The following is a 20417-nucleotide window of genomic DNA, read 5'->3' as shown; positions in this document are numbered from 1 at the left end:
TAAGCTCGCTACGGCAAGAGGTAAGCTAGCTTTTGCATCAGCAGCTGAATGATTTTTGAATTTGTAGAACAAAACACAATGTGATAGGACACCAATCCGTACTGACAAACATTAACAATCATATAACAGTATCTGTAAAGTATTGGCCTACATTTCATGCTTTCTTTATACACAGCTAGCTCAACAGTGTATATACTGTAGTTGCACGGTGATGTGCTACATGTAACATGATCAATAATATAGTGACTCAATTGTGCTGTTTCAAGTAAATACCAAAACAACTTACAGTTGAGTGTCTTTAAAGTGACAATGTAAACATCCAGTGTAAAACAATAATATTCACTTCAGTGTCTTTCACCTTTACTTTATGAGAAACGGTGTGGAAAATGCTGTTTTTCAGAAAACTTAACCAACAATTAAACTTTGAATAATATAAATCCCTCACTAACTGATGTTTGGCCTCGCTGGCTTTAAATATATGTTCTGTGATGGTTTAAGGTGACGACTTTTCCAAAGTGTATCCAGCCTTCTGCCAAAGTGTAGCTGGAGGCCCAAGCCCCCCCACGACATCGAGAGAGAGAGAAACGATGGAAAATAGATGGATGGTTTGAGGATTTATCTAGTAGCATTTCAGTTTACTCCTATTTCCCGCGGTGTACCATTTTTTGTTGGTGATTTCTTTCAGTGCAACGTGACCGGCTGGCTCTGTGTTGCCTTGGAAACGCTCGAGGAAAGTGGAGCGCTTTGCAGAATTTCTTACCTCTGCCAAAAAGTTTATGTTTTTGCCAATCCTTGTTTGTCTGTTTGTAAGCAACATACCTCAAAGAGGTATGAATAGATTTAGATTTTTTTTTCAGGAAATGTAAAAAATAAAATAAAATACTTCCTCTCATCTACCAGAACACACTTTACTTCCTGCTTACTCCGTTCCACGACCCCACCTTGTTGCCCTACGCAGAGGATTCTGGGAGATGTAGTTTATTTTCAGACCTGGCCAACGCTAAAGCGGCAGAAAAGACTCCACACCAAGTTTTTGTTTAATACCGCCATGTGTCACGGCATTATTGTGAAGACTTCGAAACCGTAATACCGCGGTATGTACAAAACCGTTACACCCCTAGTAGTTACCGTATTTTCCGGACTATAAAGGCGCACTTAAAATCCTTTTTTTCCCTCAAAACTCAACAGTGCGCCTTATAACCCGGTGTGCCTAATGTAAGGAATAAGTTTGGTTGAGCTTACCCATCTCAAAGTTATTTTTTTTGGTACATGGTGTAATGATAAGTGTGACCAGTAGATGGCAGTCAAACATACGAGATAAGCGTAGACTGCACTAGAATGGCAATATGTCTCAAGTAAACAACACCAACATTTTATATGTTCCATTTAAAATGAAGAACATACACACGAACCTCAAAAATCTATCAATATGTTTTAGTACGCCTTTAGTAATCTATGAAGCCGCACCGCTTGAAGGATTGTAGGCGCATTAAACATACGAGTATTATTTTGGTGTGTGTATAAGGTAAGACATATTGTCTGGCGTTTTGTTTCGCAATATTATGCAAAAGCAGTTTTCTTACTTTCTGGTACATGCTGATTTGTATTTGGGATCTGCTTTAATCCTGAAAAATTGCGCGCGTCCGCCTTTATATCCATGCTTCTTTTTCTCTATCTTCTTGTTATGTGGCATTCATCCTCCGCTGTTGCCATTTCTAATATAAAGGAGTGTAAAGTTCTTACTTATATCTGTCAGTAAACTCGCCATGAAAGCGCTAAAACATGTGTAGCGAGTTTACATAATTCACCCACGGAACGTTAATTTTTTAGAGTTCCGGTCGGACGGTTTATCAGGGGACACATTTCCTGTGTTGTTGTTTCCGGACGAGGAGATGCTGCTCTGTTATTGATTTAAGTAAAGTCTGATTGTCATTAAAACAGTTAGCTCCATCTTTTGGCACTTCTTCCACTCCTGTCCTTGCACGCTACACCGCTACAACAAAGATGACGGGGAGAAGACGCTACCGAAGGTGAGCCACGTAAATAAGACCACCCACAATACGGCGCATCCGGAAGAGAGTGTCAGAAAGCGGCTTGAAGATAAATGATACATGATAAATGGGTTATACTTGTATAGCGCTTTTCTACCTTCAAGGTACTCAAAGCGCTTTGACAGTATTTCCACATTCACCCATTCACACACACATTCACACACTGATGACGGGAGCTGCCATGCAAGGCGCTAACCAGCAGCCATCAGGAGCAAGGGTGAAGTGTCTTGCCCAAGGAGTTGAGTTTGAGTTTATTTCGAACATGCAAGCATACAACATGATACATCACAATTTCCAGTTTCTCTTTTCAACATGTTCGAAAAGGAGTAGGAAGAAGCAGAGCTTATTTAATCCTACCCCTTTTCTTTACATAACAGTTGCTAAAACTTTTTGTTCACTTCCTGTTCTTAATTTATTCACAATAAACTCCATAAGTAATCACAATGAAAATAAATAAATAAATAATGGTAAGAATTTAATAATAATAATTGGTGAAGTAAGTCATATTTCATATGATGAGATAAGTAAGATTACTTTAAGAATGATTGAATGAATGGATGAAATAAATTGAGAATGTTTGTCATGGTTCTTCTTCTTTGTACTTTGTAAACACTTTAAGTTTGAAGAGTTTCTTGAAGTGGATCATATTAGTACATTGTTTGATTGCTTTGCTTAATCCATTCCATAATTTAATTCCACATACTGATATACTGAAGGTCTTAAGTGTTGTACGTGCAAACAAATGTTTTAAGTTACGTTTTTCTCTAAGATTATATTTCTCCTCTTTTTTGGAGAAGAATTGTTGTATATTCTTGGGTAGCAGGTTATAGTTTGCTTTGTGCATAATTTTAGCTGTTTGCAAATTCACTATGTCGTGGAATTTCAGTATCTTTGATTCAATAAATAAAGGGTTAGTATGTTCTCTATATCCAACATGATGTATTATTCTAACTGATCTTTTTTGTAACACCGTTAATGAATGAAGTGTACTTTTGTAATTATTTCCCCATATTTCTACACAGTAGCTCAGATATGGTAACACTAGTGAGCAGTAGAGAATATGAAGGGATTTTTGGTCTAGAACATGTTTTGCTTTATTCATTATTGACGTGTTTCTTGCAACTTTATGTTGTATATTTTTTACGTGAGATTTCCAGTTCAATTTATCATCAATCATTATACCTAGAAATTTGGTTTCGTTTACTCTTTCAATTTCTATTCCGTCTATTTGTATTTGTGTTTGACTTTCTCTTCTACTATTACCAAATAGCATTATTTTAGTTTTACTAAGATTCAACGATAGTCTGTTTTTGTCAAACCATCTTTTTAATTTGTTAATTTCTTCTGTTATTATTTGTATTATCTCCTGTGTGTTCTCTCCTGAACAAAACGCTGTTGTATCATCCGCAAATAATACTAACTTTAAATCTTTTGTAACTTTACAAATGTCATTTATATAGAGATTGAATAATTTAGGTCCTAGTATTGATCCCTGAGGTACACCACAGGATATATTTAGCGTTGTAGACGTGTGTTCGCCTAGCTTCACGTATTGTTTCCTGTTCGTTAGATAACTTCTTATCCAGTTTAAGACTAACCCTCTGATGCCATATCGTTCTAGTTTTTTGATTAAAATATTGTGATTAATTGTGTCAAATGCTTTAGTTAGATCCATAAAAACTGCTGCCGCACATTTTTTACTATCTATTGCATTGGTAATTTCTTCTGTAATTTCAATTAAAGCCATTGAAGTTGAAACATTAGCTCTGTATCCATATTGGTTCTCTTCGAGTATTCTATTTTTATTTATGAAACTTTCTAATCTGTTATTGAACAGTTTTTCAATGATTTTAGAAAATTGTGGAAGTAGAGAAGCAGGTCTATAATTTGTAAATTGATGTTTGTCTCCAGTCTTATAAATTGGTGCAACTTTAGCTATTTTCATTTTGTTTGGAAATGTACCTGTTTGAAATGATAGGTTACCAATATACATTAATGGTCCTGAGATCTCTTCAATAACCTTTTTTATCGTTTCCATATCAATTCCGTTACAATCAGTTGAAGTCTTAGATTTACATTTTTTCACGATTGTAACTATTTCCTCCTGTGTCACATTACTGAGGAACATGGAGACACAACGGACGTGACTAGGATGGTAGAAGGTGGGGATTGAACCCCAGTAACCAGCAACCCTCCGATTGCTGGCACAGCCACTCTACCAACTTCGCCTTATAATTTGGTGCGCCTAATATATGAAAAAGATCACAAATAGGCCATTCATCTGCAGTGGGCCTTATAATCCGCCCTATGGTCCGGAAAATATGGTACTAAGTCACTATTATTAGTTATAATGAATTGAAACAGTGATGAAACAGGACAATGACAATAAGCTCTGAATATGTGCTTTTACTGCCATCTCGTGTCTACTTTTAAGTCCGCGAGGTATTAAATGAGTAATACATCAATACAGTATTTGTTTTCCAAATGTTGAAGTTATGTGCTTTTTAAAGGTTATAGTTGCAAGGAACACTTAAAACATTGAAGACAAATTATAGAAATCGCAAGTTGATTAAATGTTTTTGAGGAAAAAACGCCTCAACATCGCAACTTTTTCCACTACGTTCTGAAAAGCCTGTGAAACCCTGGAGGGGCTGTATAATATAGGACCTGTAAATGTGACCATAAATGAAAAACGTGAAATACCTGGAATCCTGACATTCATCTTCAAGTTCATCGGTTGGCTCGCTTAAAAAGTCCACTTTGGATTTTTTCCTCTTTTGATATGGAATGATGCGCTTGTCACGCACTTGAGGCGGCATAAGTACAGGAGTTGTCTGCAGATTGTCAGCGGGCACCCCGCGCAAATCACTTGGGCACTCAGAGCCTGCGACAGCAGAATAATGTCCATGGTCCTGAACTAGTATTGTATGACGCTTGGTCTTCATGCGTTTAGCAACATTCAAGATGATGGGCATTGTCTTTAGAGGGTCATGATGGGAAGCCATTGCTTTGGTGGCCGTGTCCTCAGACATAGCCAGGGCAGGACTGGGGTTAGGATCACAGCGCAATGTGACAGGGGACAGGGCGGGACTGGGGTCAGGATAACGGTGCAATGTGACGGTGGTCGCCGCAGGACTGGGCTCAGGATCATGGCGCAATGTGATGAGGGAAGGGGTGGGACTGGGCTCAGGATCCAGGCGCAATGTGACAGGGGAAGGGGCAGGACTAGGGTCAGGTTCGAAGCGCAATGTGATGGGGGAAGTGGCGGGACTGGGGTGAGGATCATGGCGCAATGTGACGGGGTAGGGGGCGGAACTCGGGTTGGGATCACAGAGCACAGTGACTGGGGCCGTGGCGTGGGTGGGTGGACTCAGAGTTGTAATGCGTTTCATGGGCACCACTCTGTAAATTACTTTTTTGTTGTTGGGTGGTAATGGCATGTGGCTACCAGCAGGGAGGACGTTGGTAGTGTGTGCGCTGGTGCAGGGCATGATGGTCACACGAGGGGTTATTCGCTGCGCGGAGTTACGACCATGGAGCATCTTAGCAATCTGACTTATCTTACTATAGGTGGGGGAAGTTGAACTGAGCGTCTGATAGGTGTTGGTTTTTAAGTCTTTGCGCAGAATCTGCCCCTGACTGTTGACTAGCAGGACCTGGGGAGTCGACGAAGGGGTTGCATGCTCTGCCTGGTTGGGAACTACCAGCTGTGCTTGCTGCTGCACTCCAGGCTTCGAGTTGTCCAAACGGATGGCAATGGTTTTGCCACGCATGGCTCCAGGTGAGACATTTAGAGTGCTTGTCCCGTTGAACACCATAGGGGCGGTGACTGGACAGGGGGAAGGGGTCATGCCCATGGAGGTGTTGTTCACAACCTGTGCTGACCGAGAGGGCAAGATCACTTTAATTTTGTGCTGCGGAGGTGAGAGACATGACTTTTGGGGGCTGGGAGTGTGGCGTACTTTCTTTACAATTATTTTTTTCATTTGTGCTGGGCTTGTAGGCTTTGGGGTGTAGTCCAGGTCCTTTGCATCATCTTTAAATCCCTCAGTGGAGTCTGAGGATGACACATCATCATTGTCAGGATTGGCGACGGTGGTTGACTCGACAAATACATCCTTGGCAGATGTGTCGTTGTCTATGAGAACCTCTTCGGTTTGAAGAGACATGTGCGGGTCGAAAGCGTCGAGAAAAACAGGCAGTGATGACTCTTCCTGGAACTCACTCGCCTCGCTTTGACCTTGTTGCAACGTCGACACCTCATAAGCAGACTCCAACCTCTTGAGAGCAACAGTCAGCTGCTTAGTAGGCGTCCTGAGATTGGCAAGAATTGGAGAACTTTCACCACGTCGAACTTTGTCGTCGTCTGCCTCCTCGCTTCGGTCGCTTTCCGACCCGTCGTCTGCTCCGTCTAGCTGGGGAATAGACAGTGTCGAGTGAAGTGTTGACGTTTGTGTGCTGCTAACTGCCTCACACACCACGGTGCGCGTGAGTTTAATACGCTGGCTGGAGTCGTCGTCATCTTCCGAGTCCGCATTCTGGCTCTTCATTTGCATTTCCACAGCCGTCTCGTCGGAATCCAGCCTCACGCCCTGCGCTCCGCAGTTCAACACTATGTTATCAGTGAGCAGAGTCTCGTCAAACATTAGTTGGGTATTCAAAACAGAGGCCACCGCAACCTCAGTGTCGGTGTCCAACACAGCATAGGGCAGGTCCTGTGCCATCAGGTGCACCACTTCCTCTGTTTTGTCAGGAGCAAGTGAGATCCCATTTGTTGTAGCCACGGCAGCTTCCTCGGCCTCGGATGACGCTAAGAAGTCTTGGGGAACCTCAGCAGACACTGGAGTGGTTATCTTGAAGGCGTGCCTCCCTTTCGGGGACACATGGAGAGGCGAGAACGCTGCAGAAATGGATCGAGATGGGGAGCTCCAGACTGGGGAGAGCGAGTTTTGCCTCGACAAGGGCGGAGAGGATGGTGGGAAGTTGGAGGATCTTGGAGGGGAGCTGAACAGGGCGCATCGAGAGAGGACGGCTCCGCCAGAGCGCAAGGCAGAGGGGTCGTTCTCAGTCGGAGAGGCGCTACAGCGGCTCCTTGACGACAGCCTTCTATGTCGTGGGTTGTTGTCCAGGTCCCGCAGGGTGAGAATTTGATGCGATTTGGAAGAGCCTGAACCTAAAATCAAGACTTCAGAGTCAGTCTGGCACGTTTCTCAAATAACTTAAGGTACAGGTGAAACTTTAAAAAATTTAATATCATGCAAAGGTTCGTTTATTCCAGCAATTAGTTACGCGGTGAAACTAATATTAAATAGTCTCATAACATGCAAATATATTTCGACCCATCTTTTGATATAATTTTGATGGTGACAGCTTATGAAAACCTAGAATTTAAAATCTCCCAAACATTTGGGATTTCCAAAAACTGTAAGCCATGATCATCAAAATCATAAGAAATAAAGGCTTGACATACAATATTTCACTTTGCATGTAATGAGTTCGTATCACATATTGGTTTCACATTTGAAGTCAAATAGCTGACATGAATGAACTTTTGCAGGATGTTAAAATTTTTTGAGTTTCACCTGTATGTGTTCTTTACCTGGAGAAGGGAGGGGTCGGGATGATCCCCCTGCTGGTCTCCTGGTCTGCGTGTAGCTTGCATGTTTAGATCCGAGTGTATTGTGTTTGGAATTAGGGGACGGGGTAGCGGAGGTGAGTGGACTGGATGAGGTGCTGAAACAATCTGGGGTCTCCACATCTGAAAAAAAACAAACTTTTTATTTTATCTAACCAACCAATTTGTTGATTTATGAAATAAAAAAAGGTTTCAGTCTCACCCCTGTATAGGTTAGGACTGTGGACTATGGTGTGATTCTCCTCCTGATCATACTTCAGATCCTGCTCCTCAACAGGGAGCGGTGTGCTTACTTCTGTCACCTTACAGGTGTACTTGCATTGTCTGCGTGGATCCACGGTGCTCCAGTATAACCGTGAACATCTACAGGGAGGGTATTTTCATATAACAGAGAGGAAACAAAGGTTTTGTTTTGTGTAATAAGGGCAATCACTTACTGGTATCCAACAGGATATAACGTCCTCCCATTTGATGAGAGTTCGGACAACACACCAAGTTTCTGAATCTGCAGAGACCCTGAAAAAAACAAATTATTTTTTAACATTTACAGTGTGATACACTTTTTTGGGTACACTGGCACAAGCAAAGGTAATGCAAAACTATTGTTTTTAAGTACTCAGGTACAACAAAAAGTCATTTTAATTAGTAAATACAATGTCTCCTGTATGTATGTATGTGTATATATATATATATAAATACGGTATATATATATATACGGTATATATATATATATATATAAAAAGATATACATACCGATGGTCATATTTATAGATTCAGGCTCAAGTCCTGTGAGGAACTTTCTTTTGAGAGTGATCCCTTCAAAGTCCACATAGACCCGCCGGGGGACTTCAAATCCTTGCCCAGACACCATCTGAAATAATTTTGCAAAGCATAAACAAATACCAAAATAAAAAACGTAATAGGCACAACATAACCCACCTCCACACTGACAAGGTCCTTATGCTTAAAGCAGTACATCTTCATGTCCTCCTGGAACACACAGTCTTGGGCTCGAGCGCACATAAAGTGGAAATTACTCTGGCAGGTGGAGAGGCAGCATCCCACAGTGGCTCCCGACTGCCCGCAATGATCACAACGCTAGAGAATAATGGGAAACATTGTTATGATAAATAGGCTTAGAAGCACAAAACCACGGTTTTCCTCATAAAAAATGTCCTCTATTATACAAAATAGACATTTCATTGACATTCTAACGCAATACAGAGCATATTCACAGTGCTTGACTTTTTCCACATTTTGTTACAGCTTTATTCAAAATATAATACATAAAAATATAAATGCCGCTGAAAAACATCCACACAGCTTGATGCTGACGCCACCATGCTTCACTGTAGCGATGGTATTGCCCTGATAAGTGGTGCCTGGTTTCTTCCAAACATGATGCCTGGCATTCACACCAAAGAGGTCTGTTAACAAACACAAGGACAAATAGTAACACAACACACTGATACTGCCATAATACCTGTGTATATATAGATATGTTTATTCTATAGTATCTTTATGTAACTTATTTGTTACATATTTTATTATATTTCTATTTATCCTTTTGTGTTTTTCCTGTATTTTTAGTGCTACCTGCTGCTGCTAGGAATTGAATTTCTCTGAGGGAACCTTCCCAAGAGATCAATAAAGTTCATATTTATCCATCTTCAATCTTTGTTGCATCAGACGGTCTGAGGGTCTTTCAGGAGCATTTTTGGCAAACTCCAAAAAGGCTACCATGTGCTTTTGACTAAAGAATGGCTTCTTCTGGCCACTCTACATACAGGCTTGATTGGTGCATCGGTGCAGAGATTGTTGTCCTCTTGTAACAATCCCCTCTCTCCACAGAGGAACGCAGTAGCTCTGACAGAGCGACCATCAGGTTCTTGGTCACCTCCCTGACTCGGGCCCTTCTCCCTTGATCGATCAGTTTAGACGGCCAGCCAGCTCTAGGAAGAGTCCTGGTGGTTCCAAACTTCTTCCATTTACAGATGATGGAGGCCACTGTGCTCATTGGGATCTTTAGGCAGCAAATATTTTCCTGTACTGTTCCCCAGATTTGTGCCTCAATACAATACTGCATCAGAGGTCAACAGACAATTCATTTGACTTAATGCTTGATTTGTGTGCTGCCATACACTTTCAAGTGCAGGAACTTATTCCAAATTATGTCTAATCAACGGATTTTGCCACAGTTGGGCTCCAATTAAGCTGTATGAACATCTCACGGTTCATCAGTTAAAACAGGATGCACCTGAGCTCACTATTGAGTTTCATGGTAAAGGCTGTGAATACTTATGTAAATGTGATTTCTTAAGTTTTTTATTTTTAATAAATTTGCTAAAATCTCTCTCTCTCAAAAAAAGAAAATCAACTGTCACATTCTCATTATGGGGTTTTGTGTGCAGAATTTTGAGGACAAAATGAATTTGTCCCATTTTGGAATAAGGCTGTAACATAACAAAATATGGAAAAAGTGAAGTGCTGTGAATACTTTCCGGATGCACTCTGTGTCCGGCAGTCCCCAAAGCCTGCAAAAAAATCTATGCGCTAACGAGTGAAACTTAACAATAAGGGATCTTTAAGTGACTCTTTACCAAGTGGCGCCCCCTGGAAACAGCAGTGTGTACTCGGAAAAGAGCCCCGTTGTTCTCATAAACTTCGGCGGACCAAAGACAGCAGTTGATATGGGCCCACTCATTCTGGCCCAAGTATAACAGCCGGCCTGCTTCCTATTGAAAATAGGGGGAGATTATAAACTAAAATTAATAAATGCTTTTTGGAACATGTCAAAAAAGGACAAGGTTGAAAAGCAGCTTCAATTTACTCTGGGAACAGAGTCGCCGTATTGTTGGCACAAAGCACACTGCCGGCAATCTTTGGCCTCCAGATGATTTTTCACACCTGCACAGAAAACAGAACATTTTATTTTAGTATTTTATTACATAGCATTGCAGTAGCAGTAATACTGTAAAATAGCTTATTTACCCAGGAAGCCAGCTTTCCCCGCATATGCCCCTCTACACTCTCGGGGCTGGTACGCCCTCTTGATCCACTGTGCATAGCTGTGCTCTTTGGAAGGCGGGTGAACTGCTTCTGGGAACGTTGCACTGGAGAGCAAAGGTTTAGCCAAGTCAGACACAAGAATAGTGTAAGTGAACCATCTCAAAAAGGGTTACAAAAGGCTCCTAATTTGGCTGCTGACATAATTATGCAGTAACATAATACATCAATTACAGTTGCAATATTTTCTCAAAACTATTACAGCATTTGCTCATTTCTGCTGTACCATGTTTGTGGCTATGCTTCTGCTAAAATGTAATAAACACTTATTCTTTACATTAATTTTCAATGATACTATAAATGTGGGTATCAATCCAAAACCAAGTATTCAAAGGGGACCAAGACTGATACTTAAAATTTTCAAGACATTTAAATTATATTTTTTTTAATCACAATTATAATCAGACAAATACATAGGACGGGAGTGTAACAATTTCAGTTACATTTTAAAATTATGACCTAATGGCTCAGATTTAGGTAATTTGGTTTTTGCTTTAAACCCGGTTGTGTCCAGGGACTTATTTCCTGATTTTGTTAACAATAACAGTAACGACAAAATATTTTTTGATAATAAAAATATCGATCTAAACACTGTGGTATCTATCTGATACTATACTACTTGGTATTGTTACTGTCGACATTTGTATCAATTTGCCCACCTTGTTTACATTCGAGAGCTGTAGCTTGCATATCCTCCTACGGTTTTTAGTGTAGAATGTTTAGCTAAACCTTGTCCTATTGGGATAATATTTGTGAGAAATAGAGCTGCAACTAACAAATATTTTGATAGTCTATTAGTCAACAATTATCTTAACGATTAGTAGACTAATGAGATAATTAAAAGTACACATATTTAATGGCTCTAATTTTCCATCTACTTCTAAATGCAGCTTAAGTTATTTCAGGCATGTTCTTACTAACAAAGATGACTAATTAATTCATAAATATGTATTTATACTGTAACTGTGCTGCTCTTTCAGCTGTTTTAATTATTAATTAATTAATAAAAAATTAAAATGTTGGCTAATTAATAGATTGTATGTCTATTATTAGGATACCTCCGCATTGGCGACTATCTGTCTGTGTGAGAGCTCGTAGAGTTCCCCGTTTGTCAAAGCTCGTTTTCTTACAGCATTGCAAATTGACGCTGCTTTAAAATGTACTTGAATTGACGTAGACAAAGATTAGCTGGCTGACTTTGTATAAAATAATATTTAGTTATTTTTCACACAAGTTCGTCTCACACTTGTTAGCGAGCTAGCACCTCCCTCCTTCCAAATGTCCGACATCATGTCTCCGTATCATAGATGTACAGCTATAAAAACAAGGTGCGCTTTGCAAAATGAGCCAGGTATTCTTCTTTTTAACAAGGATAAGAGGACATTTTCTAACACTTTACATGTTAAATATAAGAGGACATTTTCTAACACTTCACATGTTATCACTGCTGATGTTTTTGCGAGTGGCGATGCAGACCCACTTCCGGCCGGAAAAACACGTGTGATGACGTCACAACTTTTGTGGACAAATTTTATTGTCGACTAATCGTTGCAGCCCCAGTGAGAAATTTAGTTTATTTGCCACCATGGTGGCGAAGATTACTGACGTAGAAGTGGCACTGTGGACATGACATTAGTTAAAGTTATGGTACCAATGATTGTCACACAATTAGTGGTTAGAGTGTCCACCCTGAGATCGGTAGGTCGTGAGTTCAAACCCCGGCCGAGTCATACCAAACACTATAAAAGTGGGACCCATTACCACCTTGCTTGGCACTGAGCATTAAGGGTTGGAATTGGGGGTTAAGGGTTAAATTACCAAAAGTGATTCCCGGGCGCGGCCACCGCTGCTGCTCTTTAACCGCCAGCGAGGATACTATATTACGTTAAGGACGCGGTGGTTCGCTTGTTGCTGTCAAATTTGTAGACACAGCTGTCATCAACATGCATTAGCAAAAAAATATCGACTGTATTAAAATCTCTACCATCCACCAAATTTACATCGTGCAACCCTAGTTAAGAGTGTATAAGCACGTTCACACTGATGTTTCCATGCACTAAATTAGTGTGCTTTATAAAATAGGTTTTTTTTTTGTATTTTCACACTTGCATTTGAAGTCCCAGTGTCTATGCACACTCACTACTGCGACTATTGGTCATATGTCATGTGCGCCGCGTGTATTAGTTGCGGCTCCTAAGTCAACAGCGCAGTTCTTTTTGTACCTGATGGCCGCTGTAATATTAGCACGGGTAACAAATAGTACGTCTCTAATGGCTATGATGATGTTAAATAACAGACAGCATCAAGAAATGGATCATAGACTGCGCCACAAGAAGCTGTGGGAGAGAGTTGCTTCGAATACATTTTCAAACGGTGCACCATGGAAACAAAACGTTCAAATGTTTCTGAGTTCATTCAAAAGATTGTGGATTGATGGAAAGAGTTTTACATCCGAAAGGAAAAACAATTTGTGCCCCGATCCTGCTCCAGAGGGTTTCTATTGCTGTGGACAATTGCCAGTGGTGTGGAATAAAGTGCACAAATGCAGTTTGTATATGCTTTCTTTTTTGCCTTTAATATACAGTATCTGCTTCATTCTTTTTCATCTAATTCATATTTCGTTATTGAGTCCGAATGAAGCAGACATTCTTCGTTGCGTTAGCTACCGTCTTAAATAAATCTTGGTTTATGTTCCGTTCTTTTAATTTGTGAAGCAAATAAAGTCTCCTCTTAATTCCAGTTGTTGCCTGTTTTGGTTAATCGGTATCTGCTTCCGGGTTGTATCCCGCGCGTAGAGACTGGACTGGACACACACCCCCTCGAGAGCTATGGTTTCCAATCGCATTAGCTAGGTGTGTTAGTCTGGTGCCTCAAAAGCCAAACATGATCAGATAAAGGTGTTTATAGGGGTTGTAGGATGCTTCTTTAGAGTCAAACTATTTGAGAAATCAGACTAATGTAGTGCAAGGAAACGTAGTCACTGAGAAATGCGTCGTGTGTGCCGCCAGTGCGTGGATGTTGCCTCAACATGCCCCAAATAGTCATCTCATCCTCAATTATCGCCATCTCGGTTACGTAGCGGAAGAAAAGCAACTACCTCAAGTGGTTGCAATACACATTAAGGAGTAGAGGGAGGAATCTTTGGCTACCTCACGATTAGATTAAAAATCGATTATTGAAGCCTCTTTAATGGATGTATATTGATGCAGTTTTACATTTGTATCTTGAAACTTAGAAAATAAAACAGTGCATTTGCAATAAAAAATTTCCATCACATTTATTAAATTCATGAAAATGTGTATAAAACTGGAACATAAGTGCCCTATAATAAAGGAGCTGGTTGGATCTCTTGGTGAGGTGGCTCGTTGCAGCCAGCCAAGTTTTAGAGCTATCTGCATTATTTTATTTACAATAAATACATCGATTATCCACGTTTACTAATCGATCTTGTAATCCTCTATGTACGAATGAAATGCATCTAAATAACTATTATTTCCCCCACCTCTATTAAGGAGAGTTTTGTAATGATCATTTCTGGTAAGTGTGCAATAACAACAGAAAGATTTGGGACAGTACTACACTGTCAATGTATGTCCACAGTGCACATCAAAGGAAGTGTGGAAGTGCCTTGCGAGTGTTGCGCAAGGCTACCTTGGCGGTTGCTCAGAGAATGAGCAAAACTTCTTTTTGTAGTGTGCGGGCAGCCAGCTGAATACTTGCACCATCAACTGTCACAACAGAACAACAACAATCAGTTGAGATTATAGGTAAATACATCAACGGTGAGTAGTGCGGTAAGATTACTTTGACATAGTGCTCTCTAGCATCCTCAAAGAGAGAAGCCTCCTTCTTGAGCCACGTCCTCATCACAAAGACAAAGTCTACGTGGAAAGCTTTCTGATAAGATGAAAAAGGGGTATTGGAAAATATATTATCTAGTTTTCATGCTCCTTGTTATTATACTCACAATGGACGAGTAGCCGCCTCCTTTTAACTTTGTGTGCATGGCTTGTAGGTCACAAACTGATGGTTGTTCACTGTTATACTCTGCCCTGTTTGTTTCTAGACACTGGGACACACAAAGTTTTAGCTATTAAAGTTATACAGATAAATACTTTTTGAGTACCAATTTGTGCATACCGATTTACAGAGCGTGAGGGGCTGGCTGACGTTAGAGGTGAGAAGGCCAGTAAGAACCTCCTCCAAGCTGACCAGCAGTCGGTCGTGCAACTGCTCCTTCAAGGTGCAGTTTTCTTTGCCATGCTGGCAGCAAGGAGAGCAGATGAACGCCCCGCTATCAGGTTGGCTCGACAGCAAGCTGTAAAGCTCCTCTGAATGACAAACCACACAAATCAGATGTGGAAGTACATCCCTTTAGGTCTTTTCCCAGTAAAACTACACACACTCACCGGAAAGCCCCTCACATGCATGGTGCACCCAGTGGCAACATTTGGAACATCGAATCATCTGCGCAGGCCGGCTGCAGTGATCGTAGCACTTGTTGCAGACTGGGCAGAAGTGACCTGCATACAATAAACAACACATATTAGTCAAACCATCATGGATGGAAGGCATGCTCAGAAGTCTAACCTTTGTCATGGAGAAGGGAACAAGCGGGGCAAAAGTTCTCTTCGTGGTTCCAAGAAACTTCCCATGACTTTCCAGGCGTAACGCCGCAGCTTTTACAACGAATGCACGTCATACAGACCTTTACAAAACACACAAAGGCCCAAAAAGAACAGGTCAACTTTGAGAGACAATTTGCTTGAGGAAATACCACTCATCGTCAAATTGGTGTACTCCCAATACGTCAGTCGTATCGTACAGGCCAATTTTGTACCTAAAGTGCGGCAAGTTTGGCTAATGTGGGTGCAATAATCCATGCTCAAGTTTGGTACATTCCCCCTCCTTTGGCATGATTGGAATAGTTGGGTCACTGCATAGGCATGATTGCATATACACACACAATGTAACCAAATACCTGAAGGACTTTATTACAATTGCGCCAACACATTTCACAATAGAAATAGATACAAAGACTCAAAATAATCCAAAACACAACACGCAAGGCAGGGCTCCTCGCCCGCAACTACATACTACTACTACTACTACTTTATTAACAGAAAGCAATACGTGCAGCTAGGCAAAAATATGTCTACAACGCTAAATATATCTTGCGGTGTACCCCAGAGGTTTACAGAGATCAAAATTCTTCAATCTCTAAATAAACAACATTTGTAAAGTTACAAATGACATAAATGTACCAGTAGAGTGGAAAAACAAGTTGCCTCTATATTGAAGCTACTATCATATACATCTGATTAGGGATGTCCGATAATGGCTTTTTGCCGATATCCCCCAACTCTTAATTACCGATACCGATATCAACCGATACCGATATATACAGTCGTGGAATTAAGACATTATTATGCCTAATTTGGACAACCAGGTATGGTGAAGATAAGGTCCTTTTTAAAAATAATAATAAAATAAAATACATTCAAAACATTATCTTGAATAAAAAAAGAAAGTAAAACAATGCAAAAACAGTTACATAGAAACTAGTAATTAATGAAAATTAGTAAAATTAACTGTTAAAGGTTAGTACTATTAGTGGACCAGCAGCACGCACAATCATGTGTGCTTACGGACTGTATTGATATATATTGATATATAATGTAGGAACCAGAATATTAATAACAGAAAGAAACAACCCTTTTGTGTGAATGAGTAAATGGGGGAGGGAGGTTTTTTGAGCTGGTGCACTAATTGTAAGTGTATCTTGTGTTTTTTATGTTGATTTAATAGAAATAAAAAAACCAAAAACGATACCGATAAAAAAAACAACTGATACCGATCATTTCCTATATTACATTTTAAAGCATTTATCGAACGATAATATCGGCAGGCCATGACGCATTTGCTACCGGGCCGCACAGAGACATTGAATAATTTATAACCGACCGCATTTTCTCCTACTTAACTTTCGCCAGTCCCACCAGACACACCAATAAGCTTGTTCATTGATGTATTATAAAATTCCTGATAGGAAGTCGCCATTTGCTATATTTGTTACATCTTTTTTACATGGGACAATGCATATCAATTTACGTATAATATGTAAAGATGCCAAATCGTGGGCAAAAGCTAGGTTTCATCTGCACTCTGCGGCAGGTTGATGACCTAAGATCAGGGCAGATCAGGAACAAAGTGACCTTAATAGTTAATCTGCATGGAGAAATGCTAAATTGTTGCATATAATAATTGTGCTGAAGGAAGAAAATACACATCTCCTATGGCCTTGGAAGTTAAAGTGATGGTATTATTGCACATAGTCCTATTACACAGTAGTTAGCAATAACAGATGTAGTTAAGCAAGGAAAATTGGACCAAAAAAATGCTAACTGTATCTACGTATGAAATATTGCACAAAAAATGTATACATAACTTTTAGAATGAAAATAGAAATCCACAAAAATCTATTGGAACGAATGGCAAGTATTTCTAGGTTTATTTTATATCCATGTTCTTGACCTTGAATGTGATGTATCACCTATAACTAGAGACGTCCGATAATATAATTTATCGGCCGATAATATCGTCAGGCCGATATTGTCGGCCGATAAATGCTTAAAATGTAATATCGGAAATTATCGGTATCGGTTTCAAAAAGTAAAACGCCGCTGTACGGAGCGGTACATATCCGGTAAACACGGACGTAAGGAGCAGTACAGAGCAGTTGCGTCTCCCAGTCAGCAGCCACTCCCCTCTCCCCTCTTTCACACACAACACAGGAGTTGACGACTGCAGCATGAGAGGTTTACTGGCGACGCTTGATGACCTCATCAAACCACCGCGAGCGGAGCATAACAACAACAAGAGTGTGTTGTTGCTGGTGCTGTAGCCGTGGCTAACAAGCGAGCTCGCTCGGTGACTGGCTAACGACACCATGTCTATGGTTTGGGATTATTTTAAAGTGTCTCTGACGGATAAAAAACTGGCAATTTGCAATGACTACGAAAAGTTGGTTATGCGAGGAGGAACCAAGACGTCTTCCTTTAATACGAGCAATTAGATCTCCCACCTCTTCAAGAATCATAAGGAGATACACGATGAATACAAGCGGAAGATGGATGTGAGCCCAGTTTATAATTCCCTGTTATACAGTATGCCAGGCAGTATTGCACTAAATGAGGACTATGTTATTGTTTACTTTATTACTCTAGTATACTCTGGACTGAAGCTGTGTGCCTTCATTGTTTTTGTAGCTGTTGTTTTGAGGCATGTTTTAAAAAATTATAAAATAATGCACTTTGTGAAAGTCAAAGTATAGTATTTCCCATAGTTGTAGTGGGTATCAGGATTATCTCAGGGAAAGCATGTCCCAAATTCCAAGTTGCTGATTTGAGGCATGTTAAAAAAAAAAATGTACTTTGTGACTTCAATAATAAATATGGCAGTGCCTTGTTGGCACTTTTTTCCATAACTTGGGTTGAAGTTGTTCTCTTATTTTGGAAAACTTTGTTACATTGTTAAATGCATCCAGCGGGGCATCACAACAAAATTAGGCATAATAATGTATTGATTCCACGAATGTATATATCGGTATCGGTTGATATCTGAATCGGTAATTAAGAGTTGGACAATATCGGCAAAAAAGCCATTATCGGACATCTCTCCCTATAACCCATCAAATCGTAAGGCCAAAAAAAAGCCTACTACTATCAAAAATGACTTAAAAACAAAAGTCTATGGAGAGCTTTTTTGCAAAGGGAAAAGGCCAGGGGCTCCAACTAATTGAACTTTTTGGTGAGTTTTTTCATGTATTAATTTTTCATGCACTTATTTGATATCTGCCACACGTGGAAGGCCAATCCTTGAAAATAATTTCTACATTAAACCGGTCCCTGGTGCAAAAAAGGTTGGGGACCCCTGTGTTAAGTACAAAGAAGAAGAATCTGGATAAACATTTTGAGACTTATTAACAGTGAGATAATGTTAGTCATCTCATTATTTGAATCACAACTTACTCACCCGTTTATTTACGTGAACTGTTGTATTTATTAGTCATTTATTTAAATTGTGTTACAAATTAAGAACAGGAATTGATCAAATGTATTAGTAATTTCTATGAATTAAAAACAGAGTAGGATTTGATAAGCTCTGCTTTTTCCTACTCCGTTTCCGACCTGTTGTAATTAGAAAATGGAAGTATGTGAAATATATGATGTATCATATGGTAACTGTATGCATGTCTAAAAAACCTTAAAACATTTGTTCTGCAATAAGGAATATACAAGATTGTTCCTCTCGTAATGACGGTTGCCATCTTGGAAAATATATAAACAGGGTCTCTGCAGGTTTTAACAAGTCAAATTTAAGATTTTTAGGACCATAATGAATACAATTTAAGACGCATTTCATAGAAAAAAAACCCAACAATAACAAAGACATGAAAAAATGGCAAGGCCCAGAATGACTTGAAGAATATATGAATTAACTCACTGCTCTTTCACATTTAGGCCAGTTAAAGCCAAATTAGCAAGTTTCAAAGATTTCTGGAGCCACAAATCAGGTATTTCACATAATCTCCGCTGCTAGCTAAGCACTACTGACGCATGCCACGGCATGCGCACAGCACAATAGCTGGTTGTACTCCACAAATTGTGAGCGGGCTGCACAGGTACATTAACTTCATTTATAATAGCATCCTCAAAAATCGAAACTTTTAAAAGGAAGTATGAAGTTAATGTTTTTGTTTAAAAAAAGGGCTAGCAAAGCTATGATTTTCCTTTTTTTTTTTTCCAAATAATTTTCTGACGCGTGATTAACGTGTGCGTCTGGTCTGACCCTCTGTCAATTCCATAGCGTAGGAAAGTGTAACTGCGTTCAGTTACTGTTGAGCCTAAATGGACATTACGGAAAGGCCAGGTCCAAATCATCCACTATCGCCGCTATCCCTGGAGCAAATGCCTGCTGTCGCACTTGCATACCGTATTTTTCGGACTATAAGTCGCAGTTTTTTTCATAGTTTGGGTGCGACTTATACTCAGGAGCTACTTATGTGTAAAATTATTAACACGTTATCGTAAAATATCAAATAATATTATTTAGCTCATTCACGTAAGAGACTAGACATATAAGATTTCATCAGATTTAGCGATTAGGAGTGACGGATTGTTTGGTAAACGTATAGCATGTTCTATATGTTATAGTTATTTGAATGACTCTTACCATAATATGTTACGTTAACATACCAGGCACGTTCTCAGTTGTTTATTTATGCGTCATAACGTACACTTGTTCACTATTCTTTATTTTAAATTGCCTTTCAAATGTCTATTCTTGGTGTTGGGTTTTATCAAATAAATTTCCCCAAAAAATGCGACTTATATGTTTTTTTCCTTCTTTATTGTGCATTTTCGGCAGGTGCGACTTATACTCCGGTGCGACTTATACTCCGAAAAATACGGTGCAAGCTCAGCAAAAATTTAAGAAAGTGGGCAGGAAGTTGAGAGGCACTTTTTTTTATCTGTCTGTCGTCAAAACACCGCTTCTCTAACCAATCAAACTCTTGTAGCTTCAAAATAAAAGCGTTCACATTCGGTCCAACGACACCAACCAAAATGAAAAATGGCCTACATTACGATCATGCTTTGTCAAAT

The 20417-nt window shown here is 39.8% G+C and overlaps 1 protein-coding gene across 6 annotated transcripts in view; it reads right to left on the bottom strand.

Moving 5' to 3' along the window:
• kmt2ba (lysine (K)-specific methyltransferase 2Ba) overlaps nucleotides 1–20417 on the bottom strand; it is an 87261-nt gene that overhangs the window by 13159 nt on the left and 53685 nt on the right. For all 6 annotated transcript variants that reach the window (XM_062047601.1, XM_062047596.1, XM_062047599.1 and 3 more), the window contains exons 14-28: nucleotides 15343–15460; nucleotides 15162–15275; nucleotides 14893–15083; nucleotides 14720–14821; nucleotides 14557–14649; nucleotides 14404–14480; nucleotides 10678–10799; nucleotides 10517–10593; nucleotides 10287–10421; nucleotides 8626–8784; nucleotides 8440–8557; nucleotides 8124–8202; nucleotides 7889–8049; nucleotides 7651–7809; nucleotides 4755–7224 (exon numbers count right to left, since the gene is read on the bottom strand). In XM_062047601.1, the coding sequence (XP_061903585.1) occupies nucleotides 4755–7224; nucleotides 7651–7809; nucleotides 7889–8049; nucleotides 8124–8202; nucleotides 8440–8557; nucleotides 8626–8784; nucleotides 10287–10421; nucleotides 10517–10593; nucleotides 10678–10799; nucleotides 14404–14480; nucleotides 14557–14649; nucleotides 14720–14821; nucleotides 14893–15083; nucleotides 15162–15275; nucleotides 15343–15460 (4175 nt within the window). The remainder of the gene's footprint in view (nucleotides 1–4754; nucleotides 7225–7650; nucleotides 7810–7888; nucleotides 8050–8123; nucleotides 8203–8439; nucleotides 8558–8625; nucleotides 8785–10286; nucleotides 10422–10516; nucleotides 10594–10677; nucleotides 10800–14403; nucleotides 14481–14556; nucleotides 14650–14719; nucleotides 14822–14892; nucleotides 15084–15161; nucleotides 15276–15342; nucleotides 15461–20417) is intronic.

Source organism: Entelurus aequoreus, linkage group LG05 (assembly GCF_033978785.1).
Source record: "Entelurus aequoreus isolate RoL-2023_Sb linkage group LG05, RoL_Eaeq_v1.1, whole genome shotgun sequence".
Taxonomy (NCBI): domain Eukaryota; kingdom Metazoa; phylum Chordata; class Actinopteri; order Syngnathiformes; family Syngnathidae; genus Entelurus; species Entelurus aequoreus.
Note: the sequence above shows the minus strand (reverse complement) of the source record. Positions and strands in the feature narration are given on the sequence as shown.